Source organism: Sinohyriopsis cumingii, chromosome 8 (genome assembly GCF_028554795.1).
Source record: "Sinohyriopsis cumingii isolate HCF-2022 chromosome 8, ASM2855479v2, whole genome shotgun sequence".
NCBI lineage: Eukaryota > Metazoa > Mollusca > Bivalvia > Unionida > Unionidae > Sinohyriopsis > Sinohyriopsis cumingii.
In genome coordinates this window covers 48,350,777-48,374,073 of record NC_142968.1, presented here as the reverse complement: position 1 = coordinate 48,374,073, position 23,297 = coordinate 48,350,777, and the positions used below count along the sequence as shown (strand labels likewise).

General features: G+C 38.6%; 1 protein-coding gene across 1 annotated transcript in view; it reads left to right on the top strand.

Annotated features, from left to right (window-relative positions):
- The first annotated feature begins 423 nt into the window (after nt 1–423).
- The window catches only part of LOC149793447 (uncharacterized), a 40,164-nt gene continuing 17,290 nt past the window's right edge, over nt 424–23,297 (top strand). Inside the window, exons 1-2 of the mRNA XM_089966377.1 lie at nt 424–615; nt 6,665–6,800. Of these exons, the coding sequence (XP_089822503.1) occupies nt 6,682–6,800 (119 nt within the window). The 5' untranslated portion in view covers nt 424–615; nt 6,665–6,681. The remainder of the gene's footprint in view (nt 616–6,664; nt 6,801–23,297) is intronic.

Sequence of the window (23,297 nt, the reverse complement as noted above, 5' to 3'; positions counted from 1 at the left end):
AAATATGCTTGCCGCCATGTATAGCCTTTCACGTGCTGCATACCATTTTCAGCCTTTTCAAATAGATACATGCAAAACTCTCATGACAGTATATTAAATGCAACATATGTATTCAAAACTGGTCTATAAGGCAATATTATAAGAAAAGAAAATTTAACGGTACATGACTCAATAATGGAAAATAATCGCGTTTATAACTCTTGTGACGATTTGAAGAAAGGCAGGAAAGTAGCTCGTTGTGCACGTGAAATTGGTGCACACACGTGAAACGTTAAAATTCGTGGATTCCAGATTTGTATATAGGCGCATACAAAACATATATATATACATGTCGGTAGGACGAGAATCATTATTAGACTTGATTTATATTATGATGTGAAACATTATCATATCAGGGAGGATAAGTCGTGCAATGTGCTTGTGCACCAAACTGCACTAGTCATTCTGAGCTAACTGAATGCAGCTGCATTGTTCATGCACATTGACATACAGGACATTGATGCCACTGATTCGTGAATTTGTTCGACTGTGCGTCACGTGCTATGTTGAAAACTAGGACTGCACTTAATAAAAGAAATAGGCTGTATCAATACACCTCATGAGGATAAACATAAGGTAAGTGAACAAATATATAAAGGCTAAATAGAACATGATTTAAACAAGTGACCTGCAGTGAATATCAATACAGATTATTATGCTACGAGTTACAGTTTAAGAAAATATGAACTTTCTCAGTGAACAAGACAAACGTAAGACCAATATGGACCAAAATTTAATTTCATATACATAATAGTTGTGATCCACAGCTGTTTGTGTTGTTGTTTTTACAGTGTCTCAAATGAAGTGAAACTTTCCATAACCGGAACCGGAAATATCATTATATGTATTTCCTCCTTAAGGGGATTAATAAGAACACATGGTAAAGGAAGTCGATCCATTATCAATTTCAGCGACAATTTTCTTAATTCTAAGCACGCTTTTGTTCATCGTAGACCTGACCTTGTGTGAGAATTCTTGAATGTGCTTCACACACACATATTGAAATACATCTAATATTTTCATGTCTTCGATCCAATATATGACCAGAAGTAGCAAGCAGAAATCGCTTTTGGAAAAAGTCTTCTTATACAGATGTTCAGTGGTCAAGGGTTTGTTTAATTTATATTTTGTTTTCCCAAAAGAGACTGTAGTAATTTTCCTCATTTTGAACATGCATTTTCCTTTCTTCTACACAGCTTGGGTCAGAGATCATAGGAATTTCTGTGTCTTCACGAAGCCGGAATAAAATCTGAAACGATTTACCACTTGAAATCGCAGTCTCTCTTCTATATGAAGATGATAATGCAACTCTTATTTCCATTGATTCTAAAAATCAAGTTTTCTTAGTACAAGTAATAATAATACAAATATTAATGAGGCTTGTAATGTGCCTAATCTTTAGAAGCTCTAAGCACTTTACAACATTAGACAACACCTATAAGATAAAAACATATATACTAATATGATATATTATATGAAATCGATACAAACGCAAGCACCATGAAATTGGAAAACTTAGAAGAAAAAAACATGTTGAGATAATTTAAGGTAGGAAACAATATTAGGTCTTTAAGTTTGTTCTTGCCGTCGAAATAAGTGAATTTTGAGAGCACGCTTGAATGGGATCACTGTGTCTTTGTGTCTAAGTTCAGTGGGCAATTCATTCCACGTTACTGGGCCCTGGTATGCAAAAGAACGTTGTCCATATGACTTCGTTTTCGTAGTGGGAATAAAGAACATACAATTGTCAGAAGAGGAGCGTAAGTATCTTGCTGGTGTGTACACATGGGTGAGGTAGGGTAGGTATGTTGGACTGGAGGCAGTCAGTGAAACGTTGCACTGAGAAAAAATTTTATGTTTGGTTCTGGATCGAATGGATAGCCATTGTAGGGTACAGAGCAGCGGGGAGATGTGCTCTGATCGTGGTACATTTAAGTATGATCCGAGAAGCTGTGTTTTGAACTTTTTGAAATTTCGGAAGTAGATATTGAGATGAACCAGACAGAACTGAGTTAGAATAGACCAGTCTTGAAAGTACTAATGAACATACAAGTGTTTTAATGGCATCAACTGAAAGATATTTGCGAACAGAGATGATGAGTCTCTTCTCAAGATATGCAGCCTTGCATATTTTCATGACATGTTGGTGCAACTTGAGATTACTGTCCAGAGTGACACCTAGGTTTCGTACTGACTGTGAATTTAATGTTGGTATTACTGATATTTATTTTTTGAGGGAAAGGATGTGACTGAGAAAGTCGTTGTGTTGTGATCAGAACGGCCTCAGTTTTATCATCTTCATCTGTAGCTTGTTAAATGTCATCCATGATTTCACATCAGAATTGCACCTCTCTACACCTTGGATGTGAGCATTAACTTCCGTTGGGTGTCTAGATTTATACATTTGGGTTTCGTCGGCGTGCATTTGGTGAGACACTGGATGATGATCAATGACACTTGAGAGCGACTGAATGTATAGAATTAATAGAACACGTCCAAAAACAGACCCACATGGAACACCACAACATAGATTAACTGGGATGGAGTGTAATCCATTTGCAGACACAATGTGTCCTGTTGATCAAGTAGGACTTGAACCACAGTAAGGCTGAATCATGAATGCCAAATACATGCTGGAGACGGTGAAGTAATATATCATGGTCTATTGTGTCAAATGCTGCAGACAAATAAAGGACGGTGAGGATTATAATCTTTCCGCAATCCAAAGCAGATAGAATTTCATTAACTACGTTTAGAAGATTAGTTTGAGTACTGTGGCAAGGGCAACGTGCAGATTGTACATTGCTAAAACGACTGTCTTAATTCAGATGAGATACAAGTTTGGATAGAACAACCATTTATAAAAATATTTTATATGAATGGGAGATTAGAAACTGGGCGGTAGTTGTTTAGATCGTTATGGTCGAGTGTGCGATATCAAGCATTGCTTGTCAATGAGCAGGGTTTTCGATATAACGGTGGTATCACCTAATGCAGAGTTTCCAGAATAAAGCGATCACACGATTATTCTTAATTTGGAATATTCTAACAACTTTAACATATCATTGATATATTGAATGTAGTGAAGCGTGGAAAGCATTCCGCCATGACGGACAACTTACCTTATTTTTATAGGCTTTAGTTCCATTTAAATAGAATTTAGTTACAATGCTATTTATATTAGAGCATCATCCTTTAATTACAGCGAGAAGATTGCGAGTAATTCTCAGTAACGCAAACTGTATGATAAGGTCATGGTACCATATGTTGTCAAACGCCTTTGTCCAAAAATGTGGCATAGACGTTTGATTATCATTCCATGTTAGCTTAGATAGCTTCTTGTAAGTTAAAAGATGCTGCTATGGGAAAAGGTTTGCATTTTTGTTTTGTACCATGTATTAAATCGAATATATAAAACATTTACAAATAGTTTCACAAAATGGATAGCAAAGATTTAGCTCTGTAGCTCTCATGGTCATTTTTACACTTTATTGCTCATTTGAAAATTTGTTACAATTATGTACAACTTCCAGTTAGAAAGCCAGGAATAGTTTTTCAGTATTGCACTGAATATTTTTGTAATAATTTCTATCAGTTTCCAGCCACCATATCTTGGATGCACATTCTGTACACCAGCAATCTGAAATATCTGAATCTGAATACACACTAGGTTACTAAAAGTCCATATTAATGCATAGCGTATAGTATTAACTGGGTACACATCATTAGCATGGCATGGGGTGTTTTGGGGATGGATTCTTTTGTTTTTGTTTGTTTGATTTGTTTTTGTTTTTTCTTAATTTCGAGTCAGAAGAACAGTACCAATAATATAAACTGAGACAGATTACAAATTATCTTTGCCAAATACCATTTCCGAAATCATATATTTTAAAAAACATGTAATTTGTTTACTTTGGTGCTGTTGTTTGGAATGGACTCCCCAAAGTCTTTAGATCAGATATAAATCTAAATGTGTTGAAAACAAAATCGCATAACTATTACGTCGGAAGGCGTTTGTCGCTGTAAATATTGAAATATATGCACTCCCATTCATTTTGTTAATGTATATCATATAAAACTTTGTGATTTCATAATGCCATATAACTTCGACTCTCTAAAAAACTAGGATGTAATATCAGAGATTAGAGATACTTCCCAAATTGGCGAATATCGGGATAGATCTACGAGGAAAAGATCCTCATAAAAAGAATGGCTTAGAATATAACATTTCACCATGCTTTAGTTATCCATAAAATACCGTCTGAAAAAATGTGACGATTATAATGGGTTCAATCTGTAGTATAAGGGTCACGTTGGGGAGAAAGTATTCGGCCAATCGTCAGAGGAGGCCAGATTAGATTTGAGTGCTTAAGAGACCGTTCAGTCTTAAAAACAATTGAGTCACTTAAAGGAACTTTAAAACTTTGTCATTCGATAACCAAAGCCAATTATGCGGATCTTACATCGAGTGTTTGACGCTAGCGGCCATTCGACATCCAATTTTCAATTTCTGAAGAAACAACGTACAGCACCTTCTTTCGTGGTTCCAAATGAATGAATCAAAACCTATTCTTGTTCAGTCGCCCCCAGTCACCCAAGAGGAGGATTTGAGACAAGGTTAGTAAGGTAGTACAAAATCCCCATTTGCAAGTAAAAATAGTTCACTTTTTAGTGTGAAAAGAGATGGTTTCAGGTTATAGAAAATGGATTTCACAAGGAAATGATCTTCATACAAGCAACAACATTTCGATGAGGAACTAACTAATATAGTGTGGAAACACGGAACATTAGTTCAGGTGCGAAAAACATAATGTACAATTAAAAACTTTGAAAGTAATTTATATTAAACAGACGATATCCAAACTATCATGGTATAGGACGAATTAAGTTAATCTGTATAGTTTCACGCCTCATTGAAAGTATGCGTGTATGTGTTGGTCTGTGTATGTTGGGTAGGGGGAGGGTGTGCTTCCCTTCTCTATGAACTTGCCAGATTAGAAATAGAGTGCATTTTCAAATTCGTAAGTCATAAAAGACCAGATATTTTTAGAACTGAATAAGCCCACAGTTAAACCCTGTATAACACAAATTCCTGACTAAAAGTTAAAGTTTTCCCACATACCCACGTTCGTCGAGCGTAGACTCGATTTCCCGGGGACATGGGTGAGATGCGAGTGCTCGTTTGATCACTCGGCCACCTAGGGCTCCTTTTCATGGACAGACAATACTGAATAAAATTGGCATCTTCTCATACACAGTCGTATAATGGTAACGTTCAGCCGATAGCATCAGCTCCTCGTGCAGCCCACACAAGACACCACGTTTTAAATGGGCGCATAGGTTTTAAATTCAACTTGTATTGCTGAAGCCAGGTAGGAGCTTAAGATTAAGATGCACTAAAATTTTGTAACATCCTATTAGTCGAATTTAGCGGGACAATGAAATTAAGTTTTGATAAATTATATGACAGTATGTGTGCAATGTTACTGCTTTAATCTTCCAGTTCATTCTATTGGTTCATTTATTATACGTTTTGTTTACATTTGAGACTTTGAATTGCTTTTAAATGATGCACGTGGCTACCAGCCAGAGAAACAAGATTGCAGAGTTTGATGGTAAAGTTCTTAAGCTCTCGAACCTTAGTCGAGTCATGCCAGGGACTTATAAAAATGACACTAACAGCTGCCTCGCTAGGCGCTCAACATTAAGATGTTAGTGTTTGGACTGGTCGGTCTGGTGTTAGTATAATGTGACTGGGTGAGACATGATGCTACATGAGGTTCCAGTGGCAGACATTGTATAATCTGACACAGTGCGAACATCGACTGAAAAAGCTAGGTTAAAATTCCAAATCACACATATGCACTCTTAAACGCTCCCCAGGGTGATAGGACTTTAGACAATTTATTCCATACAAGTAGGATGCCAGTTGTTGTGAAACAAAAAGTGCATGATGTAGGCGTATGAAAAATTACAAAAAACTTTATTAGGTGCGGTTTGCATAACTAACCTGTCACTCCCATCCTCGACTGATCCTGGTCAGAAACTATATACACCATCTTAAAGATTGTTAGATAATCATGCTGTCTACGGAGCAGAACATAAATAGTGCATACATGTAGAATTTACAATATACTCCCCTAACTTTAATTGATTGTTGCGAGATTTTGTACGTCTTGCAAGTTGAAAATGGTGATAACGCCACCGCTGTGCATTTTTATCTGCTGTGTGTTTGGTGGTGGTGGTGGTGGGGGGGGGCTGCTATCTTTAACATTCATTTTATTTGGATGGTGATCAGAGTGAAATATCTAACGGTAAATGTCTTGTTTTGATTAAAAAACTTAAATTGTAACTGTCCCAGAGATTTCATTGGTATATGTACGATTAATGTTCTAAATTACAGGCATCCAGGATGTCTATCACTATGTCTACATACCGTATTATTTTAAACAAATTTTCCATGGTCACCTCGCTTTGAGCTGGGCTGGAACATTTATCACTTCGATGTGGTTTTTTATTTTAAAAATGATAAGGAAAAGAGAGAAGAAAAGTTGTCTTTTATTTTTATTGGATCGTCATTGCTATATCTATATAACAACAATAATCGTATAATCAATCATTTCAGACACACCAGTTTGAAGAATGACGCCGGAAAGGCACATTTCGTTAGCAGCATTTGCAACGGCCTGCGCCTGCGCGACAATAGGAATGATAGTCTCGACAGGGTTTCTTTTTTTCAATTTGTACTACAGGAAACGAAGGTAATAATACAAGAACATATTTACTATTCTCATCAAATAAAATTTCCCTTCTTCGGAATAGAACTAAGCGATTTTAGTACACCAGGCATCGGCGTCAGCATCTGCACAGGAACTCACAGCAGAACTTTGGCTATTTGTGATCAATACGACTCTCATGGCAAACGAAGGTCACTGTTGCCCTTAGTTCATGCTTCAATATAATTGGTTCAATTTTTTGTTTCAAGCTTATTTTTCAAATTATGTAAAAGATAGAATTATAAACCTAGACGATAGCATTCATCCCTGTTAACATCACGCTTTGACAACGAAAAAATATCACAGTGATCTACAGTTAACGTTTTGCTGGCTTGTATTATGTTTGTATATTTAGCTCATGACCACACTGATCTTTTTTGTACTGTGTAGTTAATGTTATAGACGGAATCATGTAACCTGACAAGATGCTGTATAGGATGAGTACTACTTAAAATTAGGGCGATGTGACCCATATTGCACATTTTGCTACCTTTAGTTTCACGTCATGTATTGATTCTCCATGTGTTAATCATTACACCTGATGACTGTGAACATTAGTACTACTACACATCATGAAACGTCACTGTGATCTACATTTGACATTCTTCTAGCTTTGGTTACGTGTTTGAATTTAGCTCATTACAACATCCGGTTTTGACATGATATACACACGTGTTCCTATCTAGCATTACACATCTTGTATGAGGATGTATGAGAACTACTCTCTTGTTTATTTAATAAATAAGTATGGTCCATATTGTACGCTTCACCGATTCTGGTTAAATATAGTTTTTCATTTTCAATTTTGGGTACTGTTCATCCTAAGATCTTGAAAGTGACCACGCTAGTGATCTAGCATTCATTGCTAGTGATCTGTTACTAGCATTCATTGCTAGTGATCTGTTACTAGCATTCATTGCTGGTGATCTGTTTCTAGCATTCATTGCTAGGGATCTGTTACTAGCATTCATTGCAAGAATAGAGACACGTCGTGATCAGTATTTAATCTTTTACTGGCGTTGCTTAGGTTTTGCACTTAGCTAGTGAACACGCGAGCTTTCATACGCCCACTTTAAGTGGGAGCGTACTATCTAATTGAGTATGCTATAATGTTATTCGCGTTCCTTCCGTCCGTCTGTAACCAAACTAACAGTAATGTGAGCTGTATACCGTCTACAGTTACCAAACTTTGGATAGCTTGGACTAGGGGTAAGAAAAAACCCTATCGATTTTCAGATCATAAGGTCAAAAGGCAAGGTAAATGACGTAAATTAAAAAGAGTTCTATAAGTAGTGAATGGGGTCACCCTAGCGACCATGGGAATTAGCATTAAAAACACCCTTGGGTCACTCTGGCGACAATGTAAATTTAACATTAACCACCCTGGGTCACTCTAGCGACAAGGGGAATTTAACATGGGCAAAAAACCCTGGGTCACTCTAGCGACAAGGGAATTTTAACATGGGCAATGGAAATTTAACATGGGCAAAAAACCCTGGGTCACTCTGGGGACAAGGGAATTTAACATATGGAAATTGAACATGGTGAGTCTGTATAGCGTCATGGGGAACTGAACATGGTGGGAGTGTCTAGGGACAATGATGGTAGAGGGTCAAACACAACAGAGACAGAGACATACATACACTAGTACAAGCGTGAGATTTATATATAAAGCATTACCAAGACCTGAAATCTTGCTGGGGTGTTCAAAAATTTGCATATTTGTAATGATGCTATAAATAGCTATAATCAAGGAAATGTTCAACGACAAAATGGATGTGACTAAAAGTAACGCTAAAATGACGAAATTGTCCCAGAATTTAAAGGAAAATAAACATATCCCCGAAAATTAAGTTACAATGGTTTAGACTAAAATGGATAAAATTAGTAACTACTTACAATATCAACTTGTGTGACGATCGTGGATAAACACCCATGTATCTATTTACAGCTATAATCAGCTAAAATTCATATGAAATCCCACTATCTATTTATACCACAACTTGTGGGTTATTCCTTTGGAAAATCCCACTATCTTTTCATAGCCTCGGCTTGAGTGACGTTCCTGTTTATGAACTCAAGTACATATGTATAGCTACAACCTATGGAAATCCCCAAGTACATATTTATAGTCTCGAAATTTCCAGCGTCAGTGACGTCACTGTACTGAACACTAGGGGATAAATGTCAACAGTGTTGCAAGTGGCTGACCTGAATACACGCTACTGCAGGTAGGTAGGTAGAGTGTATCTGATAGGGATAAAGTGAGTTTTTATAGGGACAAACAGAGACCAATACACACACACACACACACACACACACACACACAACGTACGCGCGCAGACATACGCACACACACACACACAGAGGGAAGAGGAAAAAACAAACCCCAAATATACTATCAACACAGAAGGGAGATAATACAAACCCCAAATAAACTATCCACACAAACGTACGCGAACGCATACAAACCCCAAATATACTATCAACACAGAAGGGAGATATTACAAACCCCAAATAAACTATCCACACAAACGTACGCGAACGCATACAAACCCCAAATATACTATCCACACAACGTCGCTAACGCATACAAACCCCAAATATACTATCCACACTCGGGAGGAAGAAGAAAAAAACAACCAATTATACGATCTACACAACGTACGCGAACACACACATACACACACACACAGAGGGAAGAGGAAAAAACAAACCCCAAATATACTATCAACACAGAAGGGAGATAATACAGACCCCAAATAAACTATCCACACAAACGTACGCGAACGCATACAAACCCCAAATAAACTATCCACACAAACGTACGCGAACGCATACAAACCCCAAATATACTATCAACACAGAGTGAAGAAGAAAAAGTTTTTTGAAAGCACCTAAGCCCTCACCTGCAATGACCAACTCTGCCAAACACCTACACCCCACCCCCCACTCCCAACACTACAAAACCCATTTAACCCGTTATTTTATGGCATCAGTGTGTGATTTAGGAAACATCAAGACACAAAATGATGGATGAATAGACTGACTATTGTTTACCGACTTGCAGGCCTAAAGAGCTGCGTGAAGGAAAACATCCTTCCATTTCAATTCTAACTAAAACATGATCCAGAGGGATAGAGAGAGGTGAAAGAGCACAATTTCATAAAGTGTGAATAAAAACAAAACACGCCATCCTTATTATACAATGTCAAGACCAAGAGACACTTACGTTTTCTTTCTGGTCTATTCTCTTTTAGAAGGTAGTATGAAATTTCACATCAGGGCCAACGCATCGGCTCACATTGTCAATTTTTCCATTTCCATGTCTTTACTGGTACAAGTTCTTCATCATCTTCAATTTCTTCTTCTTCTGAATCCCTCTTCTCTGTTTCGTCTTGTTTTTGTTTCTTCTCTTTTCTGAATTCCAGTGTCCTTTCTCCTGACAACGATATTAGGTATCTTGACTTTTGTCTCTCTTTCTTAGACGAAGCAGGTGTTCTGGAGACAAATACCCATTTACCTTTGCAGATATAGCAAACTTCATTAGCATTTACACACTTTCGTATGACTCTCATCAAATCAACGACCAAAAGAGTAAGTTTTGTTGCCACTTTCGCATGTGAATTATGCTTTCGTATGACTTTTAGCAAATATTTGACCAGCAGGTCGATCTGTGCTGACTCTTCCATCTTCTTGATCGTTTGAGAGCGGAATGAATACTCTGACGCTAAGACACTCACCTTATATACAGGGACCTGCTGCGTATGAAACCTAGTCAAATGTAATTTTGCAATAAGATGAAACGATTTCATTGAGGAAGTAAAAAGCAATGATGTACCGTATCGCCTCACACAAAACCTGAAGTGTTAGTTCAGATCCGTGTCAGCGATTTCGAAGACGACATAACTGAGCTTTAATCAATGCTCTCCAATTATGCCACAAAACCACGAGTCCTGATTCACGCCAAAAGAAATTTCGTTCGGTCCATAAAAAATAGTATCACATCTGAGAAACGCAAAAACGAACTTCCAGAAAACTGAGAACGACGGCTTACACCTACAACGTAAATGTATTAGTTCAAGTAGTGCGTAAAACTTAGTCAAATTAAATTTTTATAGTCAAGACGAAACGATTTTTTTCGAACAAGAAAGCAGACACCAAACGACAATGGCGATCCGTGTCACACAACACTTTTCAAAATGTGTATTATCAGAGGTTTGTTCTAGCGATCTGCACGGTTAAATTAAATGTTGATGTATTTTGCAATAAGACGGACACAATTTCCATGGGATCGCCCATGGTACGATTGTTCGTGCATTAGTTTAATTTTTAAAAACATTTTTTTATATAAATCGCCTATAGGATAGACCCAGTAAAGCATGGCCATTCTCGTCACTGTCTGAATAGCTACTCAAGTCAATTCGAAGCGAACGCAGTAAGAAAATAAGTATAGCCAATGAAATGGCTTACAACGGGTGATGCATTGTTTTGTTCTAGGACTGTGTGGCATAATAATCCCTATGTTCTTGCGTTGTTACCATTACAGTGCAGACAGACTGAAATGTGAACTTACAAGCCCTCTTTGTGTGTGTTGTACCATTTCCTCTTACCACATCAAAATACTGAGTGTCACAGTATTGGTTCGCGTTTTTACAAGCTGACCATTTTTTTATATCTCACTTAAACATTTCGACATAAACACTCACACTCACATCGGTAGAGTCAGAACAGACGTGTTACAGTATTGAGGGGCATGCTATCTTTTTTTTCAAACTAATAAATTTGGGGCTTGTATGAAGTAAAGAACCAAAAGTACAGTGAAACTCAAGGATGATGACCCAATCTGTCTGTCTATTGATGCGTGTATTTACTTAAGAAGAAATATGACCTCTAAAACACAAAGAGATACGGCAAGCATGATTAGATTAAACACAACGATGTTTTCCTTCACGTCCGTGTAATTTAGAGTTTCAATCGTCTTTGAAGACAAACTTGGTCTCCTTTTGTAGGGCTTGAAATAATAAAAAAAAATGAAAAATCTTAAGCACTTTGCTATAGATAATTTCATCAAGGGACTAAACAACATAAATACCGTTACAACAATAGAAAGCCTTAAATCTTCTATCAAAAAGAAATGCATGAAAAAAAATTAAAGATTAACGATAACTAACCAATGAAACCGAATTTAACAAAGGCAATGACATGTGAAGAAATGCCTCTCATTTTGGAAAGGTAGGCGAATGTACTCTGTCATGCACCATCAACTTGAAAAAAATTATAAACAGAGAGAAACCTGAATTCAAAATTCAGTTGTTTCTTTTTCGTCAAAATTGTTTCGTTTCTTTTCTCTTTTTTTTGGGAACAAATCTAAGCACTAATATAGAGTGGAAAAGGGAAAATGCACATACAAGCTTTGATATTTCTGAAAAAATGTGGGGATATTCCTAACGTTCATAACCACCTATATATGCTTGGACTTGTCTGTGACTTATCCACAAAACAAGATGTACATATTTCTGGTCAAGCTGCAAGTGTGTGCGTGTTTTTGAAAATGGTAAAAATGGGATATACAATTTTCTCGTGACACTTATAAAGTGAAGAGTCTGTGCAAGTGTCAAAAGCCAAAGTCATATAAGTTTTGTATTTTGTACGGCTTGTAAAGATTTCCACTTTAGAAAATGTGAAGTATCACAAGTTATTGTCACAAACAGTAGTGGAACATAGGGGCTTGCAAAAAAGAAAATAACCCAGACAGTTGGTGTCATCAAGAGTGCTAGAGACGGTACCCGAACTTGCTTGCCTGCTTACTTGAATTAAAGTGATTTTCGCTCTAATGGAGCATATATCACTGGTTTAATAACGCACCGCGTGATTTTTAATTACTCCTGGGGAAGGAAAGAGAGCCTCATCTCCCAGGCTTTTATGTACTCACAGACTACTTTTAAATTTAGCCACTCAGGTGTAGGACTAACTAATCCTTAACAACCTGACTGAAAGGCTTTAAATATGAGTGGGAATAGTCTCACCACACATTCATTGTTTCTGTCCGAACGTGGTAAAGGAGGAAAAAGGTGCTCAGAAAGACAGCCATGGGTGTTAAGTATTCAACAAAACGCTAGCCCGTACTTATTTCAAATCAAGTCCCGTTTTTGCTAATGGACAGTAAAAAGTACCAATAATGTGTTAACCACATGTGCAATTAGTTCAAATCTAACGAGTCTGTTAAATTTCCTACTTCATCTATCTAATATTAGTTCTTAGTGTACAAAAAAATAGCCATACTTATCTTATTTAAATTATTATGTCTAAGAGACATATACCAGTTTTGTCACTGTTAGGTTTAAAAAGTTAATTTTGTTGCGGTGTTCCAATGGGTCAAGTTTGTTTCGAGAATAGTTTAGTCAAGGAGGGATACCAAGCCAAATATGGTTCCCTATTTAATAAAAAGCAATCTTTTGGAGCCCTAAAAAAGGCTGTTTTTTCAGTTAGAAGGTAACACGTCTCTTTTTTGCTTTCACGTTCTTTCCCGCACTCCTAGTCTCATGATTCTTGATATCAGGAAATGCGTAGCCATGATGGGCGGCAATGTAAGCAGCGGCTTCTACCAGTTGACTGAGGGGGTATCCAGTGTAGGTTTGTCTGTAGAATTGGGGAAGAACTCTGACCCTAATCCCCATTGAGAAGGTCTTGGTTTAAAGGTGTCTAGAGATCTGTAGGCAACGTATTGTATTTCTCTAATAAACTGCCCTGCTTTGTTGACGTCATACAATGCTTGATCTAGCCCCATTTCGGTGTACTTCACAAGTAGGGTCAGCGCCCCCCTTCTGCTCCTCAACCGCCTCAATTTTGCTCTTCTGGTTCTGATACTAATTCTTTAGTTGAGGTAGATAGTTTCAAATCCGCTGCTATGGTGTCTGTCGCTGTTATTGTTGTTGTGGTTGTTCTTTCAGCTGAGATTGCCTGTAGTATCGGAGTGAGAAAAGAACGTTGTTGTTATTGTAGGGTTTAACGCCATTTTTCAGCACGCGATAGGCTATACATGGCGGCCAGTATTAATGGTGCAGGAAGAACCCGGGAAAACCCCGGAAAGAACCACCGACCCAGGAGAAGCTACTGGCAAGCTTTCTCACATACCCACATTAGCCGAATCCGAGACTCGAACCCACGCAGACAAAGGTGAGATGACAGTGATCCGTAACGGAGAGCGCTTTAGACCACTCGGCCACTCGGGGCCCCAGAATAGAACGTAGTGCCTCCGATAATTACATTTGAGTTTGCCATACCGTTTGTCTAACATAAGTGGCCCTTTGTTTTGCCACCACTCTTTCCGGGGCAGGTTGTTTGTTAGGTATAGTCGGCTGTTGACTGGATGTTATTTGTGTTCTCGAGGTGGGTGGAGTGCTAACTGGCTAGGTCTGCATTTCTTGCTCCCGCTACTGTTGCGTATATTTCTTCCCTCCACACCGAGTTCTGGGCCTAATTCTTTTAATTTCGTTGTACCCGAACTTACATTATCCATATTATCACCAACAAAAAAAAAACGCACAGACCTAAAAGAAACACTCACTCACTCTTTTACAGAACATTACTATTTTTAAAATTTTGATAAGCGACGGAAACGAAGGACTTAGAGTCGCACTTTCTAACCAAGATAAAGAAATCATGTGCTGATAGTCACTTCTGTATTTTTTCTTCTAACTGACTAACATATCATAGGCAATGGAATGTTATTTCTTTTCGAGAGTATGGGGTAGCCCTGAATTTTTTTTTTTGGAACTTGAAGCTATGGCGATCGTTTAGGTTATAAGATGGCGGCCTCCTCTGACGACAGGCTTTCTCACAGGATAAGGTCTGCTTCTTCGAAAAAGAGAAGAAGAACTCTTTGGTGTCGATACAACTGTTGACAAAGCCTCTGTCAGGTTCATGCTGCTGCTGTTGCTGCTCTCTCTGCTGTTTATGAAGTCTGTACTTCTCCATCCATTCTTCTTTCTCCTTCTTGAATTCCTCCTTGAAGAGCTCTTCTTTCAGGTCTTCAGTGACTTTCAACATTATGATATTGTCTATCTCTTCAGGTCTCGGTATCAGACCTGTCATGACCCTATGCAAATTCACATAGGCTTCGTTCAACTTGGCTAATCTTGAGCACATCTTCGTAGGAAGATACGTTAAGAATGGATGGGCAGACTGGAGACTTCCCCGTTTTTATGGTCAAAGCGCGGACGTGAAGGAAAACATTACTACACGGTTTTCGAGCCGGAACGTTCAATGAGTGTCATGGGAGGGATAGAGAGAAGTCAAAGAGCATAAATCAAGACTCCTATAGCCAAACAAACCACAAAGGCATTTTGTTCTTCAAAACACAACATTTTTTTATTCATACTAACAAACAACTCTAACATTTTTAACAATAATCCAACAATATAACATCAAACATTTTTTTCAAATACCAAACATTTTTTTCAACTAACACATTATTTTGGACAGGGCTGACAACGTTGTAAATGAAATTGTGATTTCCACTGTTGGAAGTCATTAGGCCATTGATGGACACTACGTTTCCTAGTTAGAGACAAAAAATAAGCATACTGGTCACAAAACCATCGATCTACTTTCACATCGTTTCTAGAAGAATGACGAGGATCAAAATGAGTCACTAAATGTTCTAAAGAATAGCCCAGGCTGCAATGATGCAGAAAATACACACAGTACTGTCCACACACCAAGGAATATGTGCCTTGTAATTTCACATTATTGAATCGGATAGTCTGAGCATTTCTTCTCATAAAGTCAATGATATCGTCTTCCAAAGGGGGCAATCCGTACGAATCAAAATATTCCACACATCCTTCTTGAGGAAAGTAGACGGCTACCCAGTGGGTTCCTGGGAGATGACTGTCGTCCGTATTGATCACATAAGCTTGATGGTTTTGAGGTGTGCAATGAGGGAGTTCATCTTTAGCACAGACGACAGAATTCCAAGAAGCAGTATACAAACTGTGGTTCAAAAGGTAATAAAGTTCTCAGGTATCCATTTTTTTTTGTTTTTTTCTTCTTCACAGGTAATGATAAGTGATCAATTCGATCCTGACTTTTTGCTTGAAAATGTCTGACAAGTAACCGTTTCTTCGCCTTGTCTCCCAACTCTGATCCAACAGATCTTCGATGCGATGGATCTCTTGAGTGGTTAATGGAGGACAAGAATGTTCACGCAAGCCTTTATACCACTGATACCACACGACTTCTTCCGAGATGAGACTCCAAGCTTCGTCCAGATATTCGTCCAATTTTTCTTCTTGACTCAGCATCAGGCGTTTATCGTGTTGAATTTCACTGGGATGATCGTTTTGACATTCATAGCAATCTTTCTTGATCAATTCCTTAATTTTTTTCTGTCAAGACTATAGCATAACAAGAAACTAAATGGGCTTCTTGTTCTGGCCATCTTGACTTCATCATGATGACTTCTTCGTCTTTGTCTTGGGGTTCTCCTTCCTCAGGATCTTCACATTCCATGTCCAAAGAATCCCTACTATACAAACATTGATAAAAGTCTTCCATGACTTCTAATAGTCTAGAATGACTTCTCTCAAACTGTTGGTTTATATCGTATTGTCCAATTCAGCATACAAGATGACGTTCACCGTATTATCTGCGCGTAGATTTTCTGCAAACTGAAATTCCACACACATCTGGCCGGATTTTATAGGGTGAAAATGTCCCTCCTCGCTGTCTTGACTTACAATTCGTTAGAGAACCGTTCTCGAAAATGGAGTTTCACTGTAACTTTCCCTTTGGAGAAGGGAATAATTTGTCCCAGATCTCCTTTTATAGCAATGTTGACAGTGTCTAAATACGACTTACTGACGGGTAAATAGTGAGGATGTACAAATTCACGGTGTACGTGATAGGTGTTTGCACCTTCCTGGTCATTGTTTGTCGTACTATCCACTTTGAAAGGAATGACACGCAGTAACGGCACAGAGGTGTGTCCCACCACGTTGTACTCCACCACATCGGAATACACAAAGATCAAATTAAGTCCTTGGTTCAGTTCTACCGGGTTTCCAAAAGCTCTGTAAAAATCCATATTACTTTTGATCTTGGGGCTCAAATTGTTTGCGACCATTTCTGCATGTCCACCCAAAATTTCAAACAAACTACCATTGAACCTGAGGGACAATGTGTCCGTATCTTGAAATTTGATCACGAGACGATGAGCCACTTTATGGTACTCAATCTTCACACTTTTTTTGGCTCTGTTCAGTGCTTTGCCAAAGGCTAAGTTGAACCTATAGTGTCCACCAAATGTTCACCACTAAAATAATAACCTGAAGGAATTTTCAAGGTGTAGATAATGAAGGCTGGATTGCTGGCTGGTCTTGTGTCCCCTAAAAACCCGATTTTATTGATTTCTTCCTCCAATTGGGCATTCAGGATTTCCACCTCGAAAGTGTTTTGCTTTTCGGTGATGTTTTTGATTTGTGTTGGGTGAACGATTTCCACTAAAGCCACTTCCCAATGGGCTTCGTGATCTAACTGGATGGTCTGAGGTAATTTGACCGTGTAACAGCACAACGTGTTCTTGGGAAACACCTCCATGGAACTGTCACTGGGTAAGGTTAAGCAAAATTGGTTGTTATTGCTCATAATTCCAGAGTTTTGTGGCTCTCCGAGGCGACACTGGAAGTTAGAGGAGTGTTTCCGCCCAAAATGGGGTTGTTGTTGGAGTGGTGGCTGGCACTGACACTGGACACAAGGTTCCCGTTCTTCCCGTTCGAGGAGAATTTCAGGGAGGGATTAGGAAGCAGGTAACCGATGTAACGCTCAATACAATGGTCCACAAGTGTTTGTCTCCTTGTTGCAAACTCAAATTGGCAATGGCTGCACCGATGACATAATATACCACGAAGGTTTGGCAGAAAAAGACGATTTGCGTTTTAGGCTCACGTTTTCCATACCACACCCACAAGGGTTGTGTTTGTAAATCTTGCAGAGAAGAATTGGATGAAGGAGTGATCGCAGTAGCTGAATCTGTGTGAAAGGGCATGATGGTCACTTCTTTTTATAGTGCGAAGCGTCGATGCAAGAATGAAAACTGGGTGGATATCGTTTCCAACGTACTTTGACTTCTTTGACACGTCGTTTGCCCACTTTACGGTTTCTGCGTTTGACATTGCCTTTGATGTCGTACACGTCGTCTTTTTTGGTGACACGACTTGATTTGAAATAAGTACGGGCTAGCGTTTTGTTGAGTACTTAACACCCATGGCTGTCTTTTTGAGCACCTTTTTCCTCCTTTACCACGCTCGGACAGAAAAAATGAGTGTGGTGAGACTATCCCCACTCATATTTAAAGCCTTTCAGTCAGGTTGTTAAGAACTAGTTAGTCCTACACCTGAGTGGCTAAATTTAAAAGTAGTCTGTGAGTACATAAAAGCCTGGGAGATGAGGCTCTCTTTCCTTCCCCAGGGGTAATTAAAAATCACGCGGTGCGTTATTAAACCAGTGATATATGCTCCATTAGAGCGAAAATCACTTTAATTCAAGTAAGCAGGCAAGCAAGTTCGGGTACCGTCTCTAGCACTCTTGATGACACCAACTGTCTGGGTTATTTTCTTTTTTGCAAGCCCCTATGTTCCACTACTGTTTGTGATAATAACTTGTGATACTTCACATTTTCTAAAGTGGAAATCTTTACAAGCCGTACAAAATACAAAACTTATATGACTTTGGCTTTTGACACTTGCACAGACTCTTCACTTTATAAGTGTCACGAGAAAATTGTATATCCCATTTTTACCATTTTCAAAAACACGCACACACTTGCAGCTTGACCAGAAATATGTACATCTTGTTTTGTGGATAAGTCACAGACAAGTCCAAGCATATATAGGTGGTTATGAACGTTAGGAATATCCCCACATTTTTTCAGAAATATCAAAGCTTGTATGTGCATTTTCCCTTTTCCACTCTATATTAGTGCTTAGATTTGTTCCCAAAAAAAAAGAGAAAAGAAACGAAACAATTTTGACGAAAAAGAAACAACTGAATTTTGAATTCAGGTTTCTCTCTGTTTATAATTTTTTTCAAGTTGATGGTGCATGACAGTACATTCGCCTACCTTTCCAAAATGAGAGGCATTTCTTCACATGTCATTGCCTTTGTTAAATTCGGTTTCATTGGTTAGTTATCGTTAATCTTTAATTTTTTTTCATGCATTTCTTTTTGATAGAAGATTTAAGGCTTTCTATTGTTGTAACGGTATTTATGTTGTTTAGTCCCTTGATGAAATTATCTATAGCAAAGTGCTTAAGATTTTTCATTTTTTTTATTATTTCAAGCCCTACAAAAGGAGACCAAGTTTGTCTTCAAAGACGATTGAAACTCTAAATTACACGGACGTGAAGGAAAACATCGTTGTGTTTAATCTAATCATGCTTGCCGTATCTCTTTGTGTTTTAGAGGTCATATTTCTTCTTAAGTAAATACACGCATCAATAGACAGACAGATTGGGTCATCATCCTTGAGTTTCACTGTACTTTTGGTTCTTTACTTCATACAAGCCCCAAATTTATTAGTTTGAAAAAAAAGATAGCATGCCCCTCAATACTGTAACACGTCTGTTCTGACTCTACCGATGTGAGTGTGAGTGTTTATGTCGAAATGTTTAAGTGAGATATAAAAAAATGGTCAGCTTGAAAACGCGAACCAATACTGTGACACTCAGTATTTTGATGTGGTAAGAGGAAATGGTACAACACACACAAAGAGGGCTTGTAAGTTCACATTTCAGTCTGTCTGCACTGTAATGGTAACAACGCAAGAACATAGGGATTATTATGCCACACAGTCCTAGAACAAAACAATGCATCACCCGTTGTAAGCCATTTCATTGGCTATACTTATTTTCTTACTGCGTTCGCTTCGAATTGACTTGAGTAGCTATTCAGACAGTGACGAGAATGGCCATGCTTTACTGGGTCTATCCTATAGGCGATTTATATAAAAAAATGTTTTTAAAAATTAAACTAATGCACGAACAATCGTACCATGGGCGATCCCATGGAAATTGTGTCCGTCTTATTGCAAAATACATCAACATTTAATTTAACCGTGCAGATCGCTAGAACAAACCTCTGATAATACACATTTTGAAAAGTGTTGTGTGACACGGATCGCCATTGTCGTTTGGTGTCTGCTTTCTTGTTCGAAACAAATCGTTTCGTCTTGACTATAAAAATTTAATTTGACTAAGTTTTACGCACTACTTGAACTAATACATTTACGTTGTAGGTGTAAGCCGTCGTTCTCAGTTTTCTGGAAGTTCGTTTTTGCGTTTCTCAGATGTGATACTATTTTTTATGGACCGAACGAAATTTCTTTTGGCGTGAATCAGGACTCGTGGTTTTGTGGCATAATTGGAGAGCATTGATTAAAGCTCAGTTATGTCGTCTTCGAAATCGCTGACACGGATCTGAACTAACACTTCAGGTTTTGTGTGAGGCGATACGGTACATCATTGCTTTTTACTTCCTCAATGAAATCGTTTCATCTTATTGCAAAATTACATTTGACTAGGTTTCATACGCAGCAGGTCCCTGTATATAAGGTGAGTGTCTTAGCGTCAGAGTATTCATTCCGCTCTCAAACGATCAAGAAGATGGAAGAGTCAGCACAGATCGACCTGCTGGTCAAATATTTGCTAAAAGTCATACGAAAGCATAATTCACATGCGAAAGTGGCAACAAAACTTACTCTTTTGGTCGTTGATTTGATGAGAGTCATACGAAAGTGTGTAAGTGCTAATGAAGTTTGCTATATCTGCAAAGGTAAATGGGTATTTGTCTCCAGAATACCTGCTTCGTCTAAGAAAGAGAGACAAAAGTCAAGATACCTAATATCGTTGTCAGGAGAAAGGACACTGGAATTCAGAGTGCCCTACGAGAAAAGAGAAGAAACAAAAACAAGACGAAACAGAGAAGAGGGATTCAGAAGAAGAAGAAATTGAAGATGATGAAGAACTTGTACCAGTAAAGACATGGAAATGGAAAAATTGACAATGTGAGCCGATGCGTTGGCCCTGATGTGAAATTTCATACTACCTTCTAAAAGAGAATAGACCAGAAAGAAAACGTAAGTGTCTCTTGGTCTTGACATTGTATAATAAGGATGGCGTGTTTTGTTTTTATTCACACTTTATGAAATTGTGCTCTTTCACCTCTCTCTATCCCTCTGGATCATGTTTTAGTTAGAATTGAAATGGAAGGATGTTTTCCTTCACGCACGCTCTTTAGGCCTGCAAGTCGGTAAACAATAGTCAGTCTATTCATCCATCATTTTGTGTCTTGATGTTTCCTAAATCACACACTGATGCCATAAAATAACGGGTTAAATGGGTTTTGTAGTGTTGGGAATGGGGGGTTGAGTGTAGGTGTTTGGCAGAGTTGGTCATTGCAGGTGAGGGCTTAGGTGCTTTCAAAAATCTTTTTCTTCTTCACTCTGTGTTGATAGTATATTTGGGGTTTGTATGCGTTCGCGTACGTTTGTGTGGATAGTTTATTTGGGGTTTGTATTATCTCCCTTCTGTGTTGATAGTATATTTGGGGTTTGTTTTTTCCTCTTCCCTCTCTGTGTGTGTGTGTGTGTGTGTGTGTGTGTGTATGTGTGTGTTCGCGTACGTTGTGTAGATCGTATATTTGGTTGTTTTTTCTTCTTCCTCCCGAGTGTGGATAGCATATTTGGGGTTTGTATGCGTTAGCGACGTTGTGTGGATAGTATATTTGGGGTTTGTGTTATCTCCCTTCTGTGTTGATAGTATATTTGAGGTTTGTGTGCGTTCGCGTACGTTTGTGTGGATAGTTTATTTGGGGTTTGTAATATCTCTCTTCTGTGTTGATAGTATATTTGGGGTTTGCTTTTTCCTCTTCCCTCTGTGTGTGTGTGTGTGTGTGTGTGTGCGTGTGTGTGTGTGCGTATGTCTGCGCGCGTACGTTGTATGTATGTGTGTGTGTGTGTGTGTGTGTGTGTGTATTGGTCTCTGTTTGTCCCTATAAAAACTCACTTTATCCCTATCAGATACACTCTACCTACCTACCTGCAGTAGCGTGTATTCAGGTCAGCCACTTGCAACACTGTTGACATTTATCCCCTAGTGTTCAGTACAGTGACGTCACTGACGCTGGAAATTTCGAGACTATAAATATGGACTTGGGGATTTCCATAGGTTGTAGCTATACATATGTACTAGAGTTCATAAACAGGAACGTCACTCAAGCTGAGGCTATGAAAAGATAGTGGGATTTTCCAAAGGAATAACCCACAAGTTGTGGTATAAATAGATAGTGGGATTTCATATGAATTTTAGCTGATTATAGCTATAAATAGATACATGGGTGTTTATCCACGATCGTCACACAAGTTGATATTGTAAGTAGTTACTAATTTTATCCATTTTAGTCTAAACCATTGTAACTTAATTTTCGGGGATATGTTTATTTTCCTTTAAATTCTGGGACAATTTCGTCATTTTAGCGTTACTTTTAGTCACATCCATTTTATCGTTGAACATTTCCTTGATTATAACTATTTATAGCATCATTACAAATATGCAAATTTTTGAACACCCCAGCAAGATTTCAGGTCTTGGTAATGCTTTATATATAAATCTCACGCTTGTACTAGTGTATGTATGTCTCTGTCTCTGTTGTGTTTGACCCTCTACCATCATTGTCCCTAGACACTCCCACCATGTTCAATTCCCCTTGACGCTATACAGACTCACCATGTTCAATTTCCATATGTTAAATTCCTTTGTCCCCAAAGTGACCCAGGGTTTTTTGCCCATGTTAAATTTCCATTGCCCATGTTAAAATTCCCTTGTCGCTAGAGTGACCCAGGTTTTTTTGCCCATGTTAAATTCCCCTTGTCGCTAGAGTGACCCAGGGTGGTTAATGTTAAATTTCCGATGTCGCCATAGTGACCCAAGGGTGTTTTTAATGCTAATTCCCATTGTCGCTAGGGTGACCCCATTAACTATTTTTATACAATTACTTTTTTTTCCTTCTCCACACACGTGGGGCACCGAGTGGCCGAGTGGTCTAAAGAGTTCTCCGTTAGGGATCACTACCATCTCACCTCTGTTGGCGTGGGTTCGAGTCTCGGATTCGGCCAAAATGGGTATGTAAGAAAGCTTGCCAGTAGCTTCTTGTGGGTCGGTGGTACTTTTTTTGGTTTTCTCGGGTTCTTCCTTCACCATTAATACTGGCCGCCATGTATATCCTATCTTTTGTTGAAAAATGGCGTCAACCCCCCCCCCCCCCCCAACAATTCTCCATACACGGGCTGCACAGGTGGCCTAGGTGGTTAGAGGGTCGGCCTCGAATACGGGGTGTAACGGGTGCGTCCCCGGCCGAGTCATACCAACGACTTGTAAACAAATGGTACTAGCAGCTGCCTCGTTCGGCGCCCAAAATTAAGAG